Source organism: Gekko japonicus, unplaced genomic scaffold (assembly GCF_001447785.1).
Source record: "Gekko japonicus isolate JY-2015 unplaced genomic scaffold, Gekko_japonicus_V1.1 scaffold3475, whole genome shotgun sequence".
NCBI classification, from domain to species: domain Eukaryota; kingdom Metazoa; phylum Chordata; class Lepidosauria; order Squamata; family Gekkonidae; genus Gekko; species Gekko japonicus.
This window is the reverse complement of record NW_015177123.1, coordinates 111,667-128,691: the sequence shown is the minus strand read 5'-3', so window position 1 is coordinate 128,691 and position 17,025 is coordinate 111,667. Positions and strand designations below refer to the sequence as shown.

At 49.7% G+C, this 17,025-nt stretch overlaps 1 protein-coding gene across 1 annotated transcript in view; it reads right to left on the bottom strand.

Annotated features, from left to right (window-relative positions):
- The window catches only part of LOC107124816 (cAMP-dependent protein kinase type I-beta regulatory subunit-like), a gene marked incomplete at its 3' end in the record, with an annotated part of 145,674 nt that overhangs the window by 22,879 nt on the left and 105,770 nt on the right, over nucleotides 1-17,025 (bottom strand). The window contains exon 7 of the mRNA XM_015428324.1: nucleotides 7,277-7,435. Coding sequence (XP_015283810.1) covers nucleotides 7,277-7,435 — 159 coding nt within the window. The remainder of the gene's footprint in view (nucleotides 1-7,276; nucleotides 7,436-17,025) is intronic.

Sequence of the window (17,025 nt, the reverse complement as noted above, 5' to 3'; positions counted from 1 at the left end):
AAGGGATCTTGGGCTGGATTAGTCAGAGGGCCAGCCAGGGTGGGAGCCAGCCGGGCCCCCTCAGAGAAGTTATGCCTGACAAGAAAAAGGTTGCATAACCGGACCGCATTTGATCTCTCCGTTAGTGGGAAGATGTATCCCCCTCCCCCCTACACACACACACACACACACACACCAAAAAAAAAAATGGATGAGAAGGGGGATAGTCACTGACCAAGCTCTAGTTTGGGAGAGATGAGCTGCTGCATAGATCAGCAGACCAGAATACCCACAGGCTCCACTTGAAGAGCACAGCCCTGCCTTACAAGGGCTTTGTGTGACCAGCAGACGCCCGGAGACAGACACACGCTTCACTCCACAACGATGGACGTTCCACCCCACGCAGTGTCTTTCGCTGAAACTTAATGTGCCCAAAAGCAAAGCCCTTTCTTTGGGCAGATCCTTTGACAGTGGAATGAGGGGAGGTGTCGTGGGTGGGGTGACACTCCTGATTCTGAGTTTCCCTCGTGTCAGACCACTAGGGCAGGCAGAAAGTTCTCTGGCTGCCACAGGCTCAGGGGCACGGGGTCTAACCAGATTGTACACTGAGCATTTTGTGTATGAAGCTCTCAGACCCACTCTACGATACCCACATGACATCTATCTCTGCCTGTTAACCACCAGTGTTCCCCCTCAGCTGAGTTAGTGTGAGCGAGCTCAGTTTTTTAGCCTCCGGCTCACACGTTTTTGCCTTAGCTCAGGAAGGATGGCTCCAGAGCAAACTGGTTTCTGCAGTAGCCAAATTGCTCGCTCACAACTTCAATGCCAGTCGCTCACAAAGTGGAATTTTTGCTCCCAAGACTCCACAACTTAGAGGGAGCATTGCTAACAACCACGTGGACGGGGCTGTGGCTCAATGGCAGAGCATCTGCTTGGCATGCTGAAGGCCCCAGGTTCAGTCCCTGGCATCTCCAGTTAAAAGGATCAGGCAGTAAGGGATGCAAACAACCTCTGCCTGAGACCCTGGAAAACATGGGGAAGAAGGAGGAGGAGGAGGAGATTGGATTTATACCCTGCCCTTCACTACCCAAAGGAGTCTCAGAGCGGCTTACAAACTCCTTTCCCTTCCCCTGCCCACAACAGACACCCTGTAATGTAGGTGGGGCTGTGAGAGCTCTGACAGAAACTGCCCTTTCAAGGACAGCTCTTATCAGAACTATGGCTTGCCCAAGGTCATCCAGCAGGTGCAAGTGGAGGAGTGGGGAATCAAACCCAGTTCTCCCAGAAAGGGCTTTGCTTTTGGGCACATTAAGAGTCTGTGCACTTAACCACTACACCAAACTGGCTCAGGGCCATGGCTCAGTGGTAGAGTGACTGCTTGGTGTGCAGAAGGCCCCAGGATCAATCCCCAGCATCCCCAGTTAAAATGACTCAGGCAGTAGGTAATATGAAAGACCTCAGCCTGAGACCTTTGAGAGCCACTGCCAGTCTGAGAAGACGACTGAGCTTGACAGGCCAATGGTCTGATTCAGTAGAAAGCAAACTTAATGTATTCAATCAATTCTCAATTAAGTATTCTCAGCATTCCACAATTAAGAATACATCAAACTCCAATTTTGACGTATTTATTTCCTTCACTGTTTTTCCTCTCAGAATTGAATCCAAACAAATGGTAACCATATAAACTACACTTATTATTCCTGTTTGATCCTTGAATCTGTTAAATACCTTCATTATGCTGTATGATAATTTGCTGCTCATCCTCTACCTGTATGTATGGACTGGTGATTTCCGTTTCTGTTTCTGTCTCTGCATTGACTCTAATTGGCCCTTCCTGGCAATTAAACCCCGCCTATTCCTATATGTAATGGTTGAGGAAATTCTGTTTCACTGTACCTGAGGACGTGTGCTTGCACACAAAAGCTTATACCCTTGAATAAAACTTTGTTGGTCTTAAAGGTGCCACTGGACTCAAACCTGATTCATAAACTGTGAGGCTAAATGTCCATCAACGTGACTTAAAGGATATACATGGAGGAAGGATCTGTAGAAGAGGCAACTTCTGCATGCAACATTTGTCATGACACAGTACTTCAAGTATGAGAAAATCAGCCTCAGCAAAAAAACAACAACACCCCCAACAGAGAGCCCTGTTCTCTGTTGTAGTGGAGCCACCTTTTAACAAAGGGAATAAAAGTAAGAGCAAAGTGAGGAAGGAGTAACACAAAATGCACCAGCTTATGAAAAGAAAATATGGTGGAAATGGCAGACACTGAAACCAAAATATTTTGGGACCAAAGGTACACGTCACTTTTGGTTTCCTGCTAACAGTAGTCGCGGCTCAAAGTCAGCAGGTTTGCTCTGAATTATTCTTATTTTATAGCAGGGATGTTGACAGTGGAATGACTTGACTCGCCCAATATAGCTTGTTGACTTCAAGATATAACCAGTTATGCCAAGTTTACAATCCACGACTCCCATTTTGTAGTCTCATATTGTGCTCCAGAGTGGCAGCCAGGGGTCTTGTTGTAGAAAAAGAGCTGCCGGAGCTCATTAGCATAACTCATTAGCATAACTTATTTGCATATGCTACGCCCCCTGACATCACCGGAAGTGACAGAAGGCCACACCCCCTGACATCACCGGAAGTGTGTCAGAAGGCCCGGCTACTTACCCTCCTGCTTCATCCTCATTCCCAAACGGAATGAGGATCGAAGCAGAGGGCGGGGTAAAGAAGGGGGCGGGGCTTCACCACGTGACCGCCCCGCCCCCTAGAGGTTCTCTTCCGGAGCTCCGTACCTGAGAGCTCCCCCCCGACTAGAGCCCTGGTGGCAGCGATGGTGGTGGTGATGTGGCCACATGAACTCCTCAGTTCGAGGGGGGGGGGGCAACAGAGGAACAACCCCGGCCAGCTTCGATCCCTCAAGCAGTGGTCTGATATGCAGAAATCAGCAGACAAAACTTTTCAAGACATGGATATATAGATGTAGGGAGGGGCTGTGGCTCAGTGGGAGAGCATCTGCTTGACACACAGGAGGTCACAAGTTCAGTCCCCAGCATCTCCACTTAAAAGGACCAGAGCTGCTGCCGGTCTGAGTAGACAATACTGACCTTGATGGACCCAGGGTCTGAGTCAGTGTAAGGCAGCTCTATATGTGTACATGTGACGACTGCCAACAGCTTAAGGAAGAAACTGCTGATAAAGGAACAGGTTAAAGTCTGGGCTCAAAAGATGGCAACTTGCTTTTACAGCATCTTATGGTCTCGGGATCAACATAAGTATCCCCTAGTAGGTGCTATGTCAAGGCAAAGTCTAAACTGTTCGCAGGATCAGATCCCCTCTAAGCACCCCTAAAAATGTCGCCCCAAAGGCCAATTCGCTCTGCTGGATCTTTAGATGCTAAAATTTATTTGGGTGTTTATGTATTCCCTTCATTTCTACCCAGCCTTTCTCTGTAGTGGGATCCAAAGGAACTTAATGTCCAGCGTCCACCGGATCCGGAGCATCTATTGGAGACTCTGGTGGTAGGGTTGCCAACCTCCAGGTGGTGCCTGTAGACCTCCTTCTTTACTGATGCTCTCTGAAACACTTTGTGTGGAAAATACAACTGCCTGCCGCATTTCTCACCATTTATGACTGTTGCAACTTTCATCAGTCCTTTATCAGGAGCAAGATAGTCTGCAGCGTTGGAATAGGTCTTTGTAGCTGTGGACTTTCTATTAGTAGATACAATGTACTTTAGGTTTTTGTATGTGTATAAGATCTACTAGAGTCTGTATTGCAAATAAATCAATATATGAAGATACAAGTACATATTAGTAGAAGTGTGTTTTGTTCTATCACGGTGTTTCTTTATGTTAGCCTCCAGGTGGTGGCTGTAGATTTCCTTCTTTACTGATAACAGCTTTGTGCTTTTTTTGTACTATTTCTGCTTGGCCTCATGGAAGTGGTCAACTTGTGTCTGGGGTGTCCCCCATAAGATTGCCACCAGGAGCTCATGCCCCCCCACACAAAAGATATTTCTGAGCACTGAAAGTGAGAGAGAAGAGTTCTAGTCTTGCTTTCTAGCTGACAGGCTAGCATCCTGTGTATAAGGAACAGGGGCAGTCGTAGTGATTCTTGGGACTTGGGCAAAAGTCCAGGACAGGACCCCAGAATCACCACCACCGGGGCTGAGCACAGGGTGGTCCTCACCCCGTGCAAGGTGGCAGTGCCACCGCTGCCAACGGAAGCCAGCTGCCCAAGCCCTAGATGGGGCAGGAGCTGGCTCCTCTTCTGGCATAGGAAGGGGGCAATTGAGGACCGCTCAAGTACAGGGCTTGGGGCAGCTGCCCCTGTTGGATAAACATGTGGAACAGAGGCCCATTGGTGGCTATTAGCCACAAGAAATAGATGGAACACTCTGTCTGGGGCAATGATGCTCTGTATTCGTGGTGCTTGGGGGGGGGCACAGTGGGAGGGCTTCTGGAGTTCTGGCCCCACTGCTGGACTTCCTGATAGCACCTGGGTTTTGGCCACTGTGTGACACAGAGTGTTGAACTGGATGGGCCATTGGCCTGACCCAAGATGGCTTCTCTTATGTTCTTATGTCTAGGCCAGTGATGCTCTGTCTTCTTGGTGCTTGGGGGGCAAGAGTGGGAGGGCTTCTGGAGTTCTGGCCTTGCTGGTGGACCTCCTGATGGCGCCTGGGTTTTGGCCACTGTGTGACACGAAGTGTTGGCCTGGATGGGCCATTGGCCTGATCCAACATGGCTTCTCTTATGTTCTTATGCTGCCCATTGGCTAAGACCACCTCAGCTTGCCAAATACCATTTACTGAGCACCTTATCGAGGAGAGATTTCAGTGCACTTCCTCTGCTTTGCCTCTCTAAAGTCTGTGTGTCAGCTGATGCATGCAGCAGTTCTTGACGCTTAGACCTGCAGGTTATGATGTGGGGATTCAGCCTAAAAGCTGGCCAACAGGCAGGGTTGCCAACCTCCATGCAGTGCCTGAAAATCTCCCGGTAAAAATATGGTGGAAATGGCAGACACTGAAATAAAAACATTTTGGGACCAAAGGTACACATCACTTTTGGTTTCCTGCTAACAGTAGTCATACAAGCGATCTCCAGACAACCAAGATCAGTTCCCCTGGAGAAAATGGCTGCTTTGGGCGTTGCACTCTATGGCATTGTATCCTATTGAAGTCCCTCCCCTTCTCAAACCCCGCCCTCCTCAGGCTCCACCGCCAAACATCCAGGAATTTCCCAACCCAGAGCTGGCAACAGGCAGAACTACGCAATATGACCACAGTACTCTTCAAGCAGGACACGTGATGAGGCCCTCCTCTTTTGGAATGCTTCCAGGTCACATTTCTTCTCTGACGAAAGCGCATGAAGTGTCTTAATGCTGAGACAGGCCACGGGTCTGCCATGCTGTGTCTTATCTACTCTGGCCAGCAGTAGCTCTCCAGGGTCTCACTTCACCTGCTGTTTGTTCCTTGCAACTGGAGATGCTGGAGACTGAGATCTTTTGCAGGTGAAGCAGATGCTCTGCCACAGAACCACGGCCCTGGGCGTGCTATTCTCTGGACTGCCACACCCCTAGAAACTTGTGTTTCCATAGCACATTCTGTGGGATACATCTGGCTTGGCAGAAGCTGCGTCCGGGAAGATTTCGGTATTCTGTGCTTTGCTTGGATGCAGACAACTTTTGGGGGGCATTTTTGCATTTTTCGTGTGTGCATGCATGTGTGTGTGCCCCAGTGCCTGGAGGTCATGGCGACCTCTGGTGACTCCCACTGGAGCATGAAGGATGTTCAGAGAAGTGGCTTGATAGCCTGCCTCTGCCTCCCAAGCCCGGTGTTCTTTGGATGTCTCCCATCCAAATTACTTGCCTGGGTCAGCCCTGCTTAGCTTCCGAGATCTGCTGAGATTCCCTGGGCTATCCAGGTCAGGGCTACACAGACATCTTTTTTTTTTTTTTTAACATTTCCATATTCCTGTCAGAGACTCTAGTGGCTGAGCCTGGGCCTTCACAGTTTGAGTTTATGGCCCAGCTTGGTAAGCTAACAGAGCCTGCAGGGGCTAAAGCTATCTCTAGGCAGAACAATGTATACAACTTGGCTCCTAGGGTACAGCAGAGGAAAAATTGTGCAACCATATCGCTCCATGCAAAATCCAAAAACAAGCCCAAAATCCAACGTTTTATTAGACCAACCAAATTAGCATGAAACTCCATAGTGGAAGCAAAGCAAATCCGGATCTGGTGAATGCCTAGATAGGACGCATCCTAGGAACTGTAGGTTAAGAGGAAAAACATGCCATCCAGTTGCAAACGACTCTCGGAAGCCTCAACCATCTAGGGTGTTCAAGGTAAGAGAGGAACAGAGGTGGTCTGCCACTGCCTTCCTCTGAGGAGCATCTCCTGTCGTAGTCCTTGGTGAGCTCCCATCCAAGGAGTGACCATGGCCAATCTGCTTATCTCCCAAGCTCTGACAAGCTCAGGCCAAACCGGGCTATTCAGGCCTTGAATTCCATGATGGATGACAAGTGGGGAAACGAATGTAAACAGAGGCTGTTCATCTGCAGCCTCTGGATTGGCCGGCTCCGGCATAAATTCTCTACGCCTGGCTGTTTTGCCCCAGCTTGGACAATAGAGAAGGAGTAGGAGGAAGGAGATTGGATTTATACCCCACCCTTCACCCGGAGTCTCAGAGCGGCTTACAAACTCCTTTCCCTTCCCCTCCCCTCCCCACAACAGACACCCTGTGAGGTAGGTGGGGCTGAGAGAGCTCTTTCAAGGACCGCTCGTGAGAGAACAGCTCTGAGAGAACTTGTGACTGACCCAAGGTCACACCAGCAGCTGCAAGTGGAGGCGTGGGGAATCAAACTCGCTTCTCCCAGATTAACCACTTAACCACTACACCAAAACTGGCTCTCAGATAGATTGCCGGTCCACCATCGAGGCCTAGATATAGGTCTAGCCATCCACAGGTCCAGCGAGGAGCAGATATTTTTTAATTTCTGGTTGCACTGAAGGGCTAGGCTTGGAACACAGCCTTGTAAAGATAATGTGGGGTGGCGACATTTGATTTACAGCGCCTTTTCCTTTTCCCATGAATCCCTGGCCCGCTTTCCTCTGCTGTTTATTTTTGTAAATAAAGCAGAGCCTTTGGCACTGACCGAACTTTAAAGAGATTTTAACCGCTTGCCGTAAAACTCCCGCACCGAGTGCCATGGAGGTTTATGGCATCATTAAAGGGAACCTGCGAAAGAAGAGCAACAATTTAAGCGAATAATTAGATTTTAAACCCACCATTAAAATGCGCCTGTAGCTGTCCCGGTCGATGCCCCAGAGCTTCAGGTCCGTCTTAGCTTTGACCGTGGCGGCCCTTGGTGTCCCATAGATGAGCGCCAGCTCCCCGAAGCTCCCTCCTTCGCTGATGTTGGTGACCAGATCTCCGTTTACATATACCTAACGGTTAAACAAAAGTAGACAGGGGGATTTAGTTGTGGGGGGGACGACGGGGTCTGGCTGTCCTCAAAATACACATTAACCCCCACCCGGTACCCCCCAAAATAGTTTTCTTTCGCATGTTACGGTCCCTATGAAGAAAGGTTAAAGCGCTTGGGGCTCTTTATCTTGGAGAAATGACGGCTGAGGGGTGACATGATCGAGGTTTACAAGATTATGTGTGGGATAGAGCAGGTGGAGAAAGAAGTCCTTTTCTCCCTTCCTTACAATACACAAACTCGTGGGCACGCCATGAAATTCTGAGCAGTTGGGTTAGAATGGATAAAAGGAAGTCCTTCTTCACCCAAAGAGTGATTAACACGTGGAATTTACTGCCACAGGAGGTGGCGGCGGCTACCAGCATGGACGGCTTCAAGAGGGAATTGGATAAGCATATGGAGCAGAGGTCCACCAGTGGTCTGTATTCTTGGGGGGGGCAACAGTGGGAGGGCTTCTAGTGTCCTGGCCCCACTGCTGGACTTCCTGATGGCACCTGGTATTTTTGGCCACTGTGTGACAAAGTGTTGGACTGGATGGGCCATTGGCGTGATCCAGCATTGGCTTCTCTTATGTTCTTACGTTTCTCTGGAAGTCAACAGTCCCACAACAATAGCCAAGTCATTCCCTCACAGAGTCAGGAGAGGGGGGGGAAAGAGGAAAGAAACAACTTGCTTTGCGGACAGAATTTCAAGTCCTCTTGCTTTCCTACAATGACCGTATTTACTCTTTGAGTTTCCAGCTCCCTGCGGCTTGTTGGCATCAAAGCCTCCCCTTTTCCCTTTCCCTTTCTAGAGTCTGATGCACACACAGAACCAGGGGGCAGAACCGTCACCCTTTTTGAATTTTTTTTTGCCTTTTCATTAACGCTGTCAGACTTGAAAGAGAAGATAGCCACAGTGCGGTTAGTAGGGAAACACCGTCGCGGCGAAGCTGAAAGGGGAATCCAGCACGGAAAGAGAAAACGTCTCACACAAAAGGAGCCTTTCTTCTGTAAACTCGGTTGGTGAAGTGAAGTTCTGGCAGTTTCTAAGAACACGCGTGCATGGCCCACTTTGTGCACTGCGTTTTCTACAGACGTACGTACACGGCAAGGCAGCGATTGGCTGGGAGGCAGACTCATCAGCGCCACCTTGAGGTTGTGGGGCAGCCATTTTGAGCGCCAAAATCAGAAGCGGTCAGGAGAAAAAGGCAGCCCTGCTGTGAGAAACGGAGGCAGCCATCTTGAGTACTAAAAGTAGAAATAGTTGGTTAAGTGACAGGGCCAACCTGACCTCGACCTGTCTTCACAGAGATACCGTTCTCACAGTTCTTTCAGGGAAGAGAGTTATGGCTGTTTATTTATTTATGGTCTAGCTATGCTCCCAGAGAAGGTATATTATTTCCTCCCTTCCCCGGTGACTGACCAAGAGCACAACAAGCTGCCATATGGATAATGCCACAGCTCTCCCTCGATGGGAACTCAAGGACCTGCGCTCACTTCCCTAATAAAAATGCCATCTCCTAGTAGCAGCCACACATAAAAGGAAGTCACTGTATCGAAACCCTCAGCGTTGGGCCAGACTTGACGGTAAATTTTGTCTTCCCAATGATGACAAAGTACACTGATGATACATTGTCCTGTCATCCTGTCCTTTGGCTGAAAGTTCAGCCATGCTAAATTTGCTTGCAGATCTGACTGGGGGGAAGGGAGGAGGAAGAAAGAACTCTTCAGAAGAGTTCTATTTAAAACCCCAGTTTATTTCAGTGTTTTGAAATTGTCTTGAAGAAGAAAGACGGGGGGAAACATTCAGGACTGCCTTTTCAAAGATCAGACTGAACAGTTTTAAAAGCCTGCGTCTCGGAAGACTAACAGTGTGATCCAAAGCACAGCTTTACCCTTCTAAAGCCCACTAGAGTTCCCAGACCCCTGGTCTGGGCAGGGGATCCCCTGATTTTCGGGGCTTTTGTCCACCACCGGCCAACTGGCTGGTGGGGGAAGCCCGCCCCCAAACAGCAGAAGTGACGTCATCGTGTCAGTGATGTCGCATGGTGACGCTCTGCTTTTTGGGCAGAACTCTATGGTTTGAGCCCAATTCTAACCATAGAGTCTGTCCAAAAAGCAGAGCATCGCCACGTGGGATCACCGACGCGATGATGTCACTTCTGTGTGATGTCATCGCGTTGGGGATGTCACTGCCCTCTCTGGGACCACCCTCAAACCCCCTCGCTGGAATGACGATCACACCTGGCAACCCTACCACACACCTACACCCACCTAAGCCTAAAAGAGTAATCCTAAACAGGTCTACTCAGACAACTTACTACTCAGAGTTACTCAGTGGGACTTACTCCCAGGAAAGCATTGTTAAGATTGCAAATTTCAAGCAAAATCCCAAACACTAAAAGGTCCCATTTCCAATTTTTTTAAATTTTTTTTTACAAATTTACAAACTCAGTGAAAATAGGACAGCAAACGACCATAAGTGTCAACAAAATCAATCAATAGAATCGATTATATTCGATTCTATCAATCTGCCTCACCATCATATGACACCATCTGCATCATGTGTCACCACCCCATGACCCATTACTGACATCATATTGTGCAACTTCTACTGACCGGGAGCAAAAGATGGGGAAATGCATAACTTTTACAGTGACCAGACTCAGGAGAACTTGGCACAAGGATGCCGTTTTTGACAGTAACCCTGTGTTTCTCATAACATGTAGCCTTCACAAACCTGCTCTGAGGGAAACTTGCAAGGAGCTTACTGGTTGACCTGGAGAAAGCTGACCAAGATGGCTTACTGGAGAGCATTGACAAAGGGAATTTAATTCTCCCTCTCCCAAAATACTAGAACTCAAGAGCATCCAATGAAGCTGGTGGGCAGTAGGTTCAGGGCAGACAAAAGGAAATACTTCTTTACACAGAGAGTGATTAAAATGTGGAATTTGCTGTCAGAGGACACAGTGATGGCCACAGGCACAGATGGCTTGAAAAGGAGATTAGACAGATTCATGGAGGAGAGGTCTACTAACCAGCGGCTACTAGCCATGGTGACTAAAGGGAACCTCCACATTCAGAGGCAGGGTACTTTCACACATTCTGAATAGTACACTTCCAATGTACTTTGCCAGTCAATCCACTTGCAAATGATTGCTAAAGTGAATGGAAAGTGCATTGAAAGTGGATCATTTGGCTCTGACCTGGATAGCCCAGGCAAGCCCGATCTTGTCAGATCTCGGAAGCTAAGAAGGGCCAACCCTGGAAAGTACTTGGAAGGGCGACCTCCAAGGAACGCCAGGGCCAAGACACAGAGGCAAGTAATATAGGCCACCTCTCTGAAACATCCAAGCCCCACTAGGGGTCGCCAGAGGTCACCATGACGACCAGGCTGGGCTCTTATTTGGCCTGTGAGCAATAGGAATGCCAGTCCCCGGGGGGGGGGGATCCCCCAATTTCTGGGGCTCCCTCCAGTTGTCCACAGCCTCACTTGACAAGAGCGGGTGCTGTGTGAGCTTGCCCCACTAGCCCTGAATTTGTGCCTTGCAGGGCAGGTGTGCACGGCACCTGCTCTTTTCAAGTAGGGGGCACCCACTCCTGCCCTGCAAGTGGTGAAATCATGGCTTGCAGGGCAAGCGTGTGGGGCACCCACTCTTTTCAAGAGGGGGCCATGCGCGCCTGTCCTGCAAGTGGCAAATTCATGGTTTGCAGGGCAGGCTCATGCAGCACCCACTTTTCACCCAACCACTTAAAGCAGGGGTGTCGAACTCATTTGTTATGAGGGCCGGATCTGACATAAATGAGACCTTGTTAGGCCGGGTCATGTGTGTCATAAAATGTAATGCCAGGTAGCGGAGATATAAACTTTATAAAGGTCACAAACGCAAAGGGTTTTTTTTAACTTAAAAAAATTATTGCATCAAAATGTCTTTGCTATTGCAATCTTGAGTGTGCTGTTCAAGTGTGTATCTGTAAGCTGCAAACCTACTTTTGATTTATTGACATTCACCACAGAAGTCTCATGTTCAGAGTTCTGAGTCTAGCACCCAGGGGTAAACATGAATTGGCTGAGCGATTGAAAGAGACTGGCGAAGCAAGCTATGATGCAGCAGCAGAACTGGAAGCAGGAGATGGCCAGTTCCACTGCAGGCCTGATAGAAGCCCTCCTGGGGCCTGATCCGGCCCCCAGGCCGCATGTATTACACCCCTGACTTAAAGGGAAGGTTCTGCACAATGTCATCGCAGCGGGGACAGCCACTCTCGCTCCTGGAACAACGCCCAAATCCCCCCCCTCCCCCGAAGATGGAACTTGACAACCCTAGTGAGCAACTAGTACGAGGGAGGGAAGGCAGGAGGCTGCTGGGGGGGGGGGGGGGGGGGGGGGGGGGGGGGGGGGGGGGGGGGGGGGGGGGGGGGGGGGGGGGGGGGGGGGGGAGTGCCACCTTTAAGACCAACAAAAGTTTTATTCAAGGTCTTAGAGGTGCCACGGGACTCCAAATTTGTTCTACTGCTTCAGACCAAGATGGCTGCCCACCAAGAAATAGAACAGAAATTGCTAGGGAGCAGGACGATGAGGCTGAAGTAAAACAGTGTGGCGGGAGGAATGGTAGTGAAGGCCGAAAAAGAGGAAGTGTGGTATGTTTCCCCCCCCCCTCCTGTCTCCTCCAAATGCAGCTCAGCGGAGTAAAAAATAATATTGTTAATTGGTTTGCCTGCGTCATTTATGAAGTTTATTCTCCAGTACCTGGCAATACATTTTACAGCACACATGGCCCCACCAGACAAAGTAACAAGTGATTTCGGCACCTCTGGGTTAGGCTTTGGCCCGAGAGCTGGGCCAAAGCCACCCAGTGACTTTTATAGCAGAACAGGAAATTTTGACCCTGGGTCTCTTCACTCCCACACTTATAGCTCCTAGAGTGCAGTATAGCTCCTAGAGTTGCCAAGTCTGGGTTGGGGAATTCCTGGAGATTTGAGGGGTGGAGCCTGAGCAGGGCAAGGCTTGGGGAGGAAGAAGGAGGAGATGGAGGAGGAGGAGGAGGAGAGTTGGTTCTATACCCCACCCTTCACTACCCAAAGGAGTCTCAGAGCGACTTACAAGCTCCTTCCCCTTCCTATCCCCACAACAGACACCCTGTGAGGCAGGTGGGGCTGAGAGAGCTCTTTCAAGAACTGCCCTTGAGAGAACAGCTCTGAGAGAACTGTGACTGACCCAAGGTCACCCAAGGGCGAGGTGGGCTACAGAGTCCACCCTGCATAGCAGCCATTTTCTCCAGGGGAACTGATCTTGGTCATCTGGAGATCAAGTGTAATACCGGGACAGGGAGGCTGGCAACCCGAAGTCATACTACTAGTGAAGCATTTGACTTCTTCTGGGGTTTGTTCCACCAGGTGTACACAACCTTGATAGGCCTTATTTGCGAGAGGTAGACTCCTGAGAGTTACTGCACCAAATCTTGTGGGTTGAACAGAATACCAGCCGTAACAGAGAGAGGGGTTTTTATTTTGTTTTGTTTTTTTCATTCCTTGTGAAAATCTATTTTAAAAGCTTCTCTGACAGTGTTTCTTTGTTCAGGGGAGAAAAATGAAGTTTGTAAAATTAAAGTAACCCACAGGAAGACAGTTTATATTTGGAAACATGGATTAAGAATTCCCCACCACCACCACCACAATACATGCTCTCAAGCAGGTACTTTCAACATCTTTACTGGAAGCCCATCATTTATGCTTCCCCAGATCCTTGTGGGCAGGTAGCCAGACGGCTCCAGGTACCCATGACTGCCGACTGACTAGAGAAACAGAAATATTGATGCTACTCTCCTATCTGACATATTTCCCCATAATCGGAAGTCTGCATATGAATCCACAAATTGCCATGAGGGTATTTTTTACCAGCTCACTGGGTGAAGTGGAACCACTCTGGCAAAGTGGCAAACCTTGGAAGGAGGAAAGCTGTGCAGCTGTCCCTCCTGCCCACTCGGTGGCACTTCACACCCAATGCCAGGGCCATTTGCCACCCCAAAGTGCATTGTCAGCCGGGAAGGGGGGGGGGGTTGCTCCAGATTAACATGTCTTGGCAATTCGCTGAACTCTGCAAATTCGGGCAGAAAAGAAAACCAACTAACCATAACGTTAGAACAAAGAGTCCAGTGGCACCTTTAAGACCAACAAAGTTTTATTCTGGGTATAAGCTTTCGTGTGCACACAAAAGGTTATACCTAGAATTAAACTTTGTGAGTCTTAAAGGTGCCACTGGACTCAAACTTTGTTCTTATTGCGGCAGACCAACACAGCGACCCGCCTGAATCTAACCATGATGTTGTTAGCAAAATAATAACCAATGAAATTTCCAACCGTGGCATCAAGGGCTTTCTTGGTGGCGGCTCCACTCTGGTGGAATGAGCTCCCAGAAGAGACCCAGGGCCCTGCGGGACCTTTCACAGTTCTGCAGGGTCTGTGAAATGGAGCTCTTCCGCCAGGCCTTTGGAGCCACCACTGCCACCACCAAGAATTGACATCTACGTTGGAGCAATACTGCCTGAACCAATCACCCAAGACAGCTGGAGAAGACCAAGGAGCTGACTGTAAAATGAGGAAATGTTCACTAGCACTTTATTATGTCTTGGTTTCAACACTGTATTTATATTAATTGATGTGATTTTATGCTACTGTAGTGTCGGAATTTTATTCTGCCTGTAAGCTACCCTGAGCCGGCCTAGGCCGGAAGGGCGGGATAAAAATCTAACAAATAAATAAGTCAAGTGCTATCAAGGTGCAGCCGACTTATGGCCACCCCACAGGGTTTCCAAGCCAAGAGACAGTCAGAGATGGTTTGCCATTGCTAGGGTTGCCAAGTCCGTTTCTCCTCGCGGCGGGGGGAAACATAGAGTTTTCCCCTCAGATGGCTGTGGCCCCGCCCCCAATGTGCCCGGCGTCATCACGTCACATCCGGCTGACGTGCCGGATTCCACGGGGCCCGATTCCACGGCGGCGGAAATCGGGCCTCCAAAGCGGGGGATTATCCGCCCCCCGGGGGGACTTGGCAGCCCTGGCCATTGCCTGCCTCTGCGTGGCAGCCCTGGACGTCCTTGGTGGTCTTTCATCCAAATACTAACGAGGGCTGACCCTGCTTAGCTTACTAGATCTTTCAAGAATGGGCTAGCCTGGCCTGTCGAGGTCAGGGCAGCAAAGCAGTCACTTCCTATATATGAAGAATGGACATTGTCATTCCTACTGTGGTCATAAGAGTGTTTGCATTTTGCCCAATTGCACAGCTAGGCTTCCAAATTTGCTTGCGCCTTTTGTGGCTTTATCACGCCACGTTCATAGACTTTCATACACAACTGGTGCAAAAATAAAGGGTGGGGTAGGGCTGCCAAATCGGGCCGGGGGGCGGGGAAAACCCCGCTTTGGAGGCCCGATTTCCGCCGCGGCGGAATCGGGCCCCGGGGGAAACCCCACCCCCGCGTGCACGTCACAGGGAAGTGACGTCATGATGCCGGGCACGCTGGGGGCGGGGCCACAGCCATTTGAGGGGAAAACCCCAGCGTGCCCGGCGTCATTATGTCACTTCCCTGTGACGTGCATGCGGTGCATGTGCACTTCGCACGCGTGCGCACACGCCAGGAGCCGGGCTGCAGTCCCCCGCCACAAGGGTAAGGGCCATTTGGCAACCCTAGGGGGGGGGGAGTTCAGCACAAGTAAACAGAAAATAAGGACACAAAAATAAACGCTCTGGGATCCAAGTTTTGGAAAAAGAAAACTGAAACATGGAGCGGGGATTACTGAATCAAAGCCTACAGATGGACTTCCTGTTAAAAGAAGCTCCAGATCTCACCTTTTTGACAGAGTAACAGCAGCCCCACGGAACATCAGCTTACCCCATGGGTGCACTGTGACACTCTGATAATAAGTCACTGAGTATCCTATGAGATCAACAAGTCAGATTTCATAAGAGTTGGTCTACCGCATCTCTGTATGAATGACTGCTCTAAACCTTTGTGGAAAACAGGAAATTCTGCCCCGTTGGTGCACTAGGTGTGACTGGAGCATTCAGCAGAACTATCCTTTCACAGGGGTGATTGCCTGTTGCCTCTCTTCATGAGTCATCGTTCTAGGCGTTCTTCCTTTGCAATGAGGAAGAGAGGTCAGAACAGTGATTCATGCCTAAAGACTGGGTGTGGGCTTCTCTGAGAGTGGGTAATTCTTACTTTTACGTACTTCAGAAGTAAACATTTTGGGGGGTGCCAGAGTGAACTGTGCGTTCGAGTTTATTTCAGGGATTGGGGGAATCTAACAAAACATTCCAATCAAATCTCCGTAGCAGAGGCCTAACCATGTGCTTCGAAGCTGAGAGCATGGGGAGGGAGAGATTTGGAGAAGTCAAGGGAACACCATGTTGCTCCAGTACATCTCTTCTCCACTTCACCCCTTTCCCCTGCTGTCTTTCCCATCCATGGGATTCTTAGCAGAATACAGTGCATCACTTGCCCCAGACTGAGGTATAGATAGGAACTCTCAAGTCTGCGGCAAAGGATGCTCAGTATTCTTGGTGCTTGGGAGGGGGCAACAGTGGGAGGGCTTCTAGTGTCCTGGCCCCACTGCTGGACCTCCTGATAGCACCTGGTATATTTGGCCACTGTGTGACAGAGTGTTGGACTGGATGGGCCACTGGCCTGACCCAACATTGGCTTCTCTTATGTTATGTTCTTACTTCACAGAGACATCTGATCCTAAGGGTTTGGAAACTCCTGGAGATTAGGGGGAGGAGCCTGGAGGGTGGGATTTGTAGGGGGGAGGGACCTCAGCGGGGTATGATGCCATAGAGACCACCCTCCAAAACAGCCATTTCCTCCAAGGATTTGATCTTGGTTGTCTGGAGATATGTACGAGGCGTGGCAAGGGTTCAGCACACACCACCTACCCACAATTCTTTGCTTTAGATCCTTAGTTATATCAGAAGTTGGGGAAACGCTGGGCTAATAAATGTAGAATGCCGGCTTTCCGGTTGATGGCGGCACGCTCACGGACTCACCTCCCGGACCTCCCGGGGGCGTCTTCGTGCTCGTTAACCCCCCCCCAGGGGCCCGGCGAAGGGTCCCTGGCCAAGGAGCTTTGAGGGGGTAGCCTTTTCAATGGCTGAATGCCAGAGAATCGAGGCTCCCCCTTGCTCCAGTGGTTTGTCCAGCCGAGAGACCGAATGGTACAAGTGAAGCTAGCCGGTTCAAGCGTAGGAGATCGGGCATCAGAAATGATGAATGTAGCGGGGTCGGAAGACCAACTATGAACGTGAGTCAACTGAGATAAGATTTTTTAAAGAAAAGACGCTCCCTATCAGACATGGCGGAACGGCAGAAGCGAGCAGGGGAGGGACGCCTCCCATGCGTAAATCACTGAGCGAAAGGGAGGGGGGAGCGGAAGAATAAACAGGTGATTGCCCAGAAGTACTCACCCAATCGAGCTATACAGTTAAGCGCATATTCAGAGACTTTAAAAAGTTTTCGTGAGTAAACAAACAGGGAAAAGATGGTGGGGAAGAGGGACAGAGACAAAGAGAAACTTTTAAAAA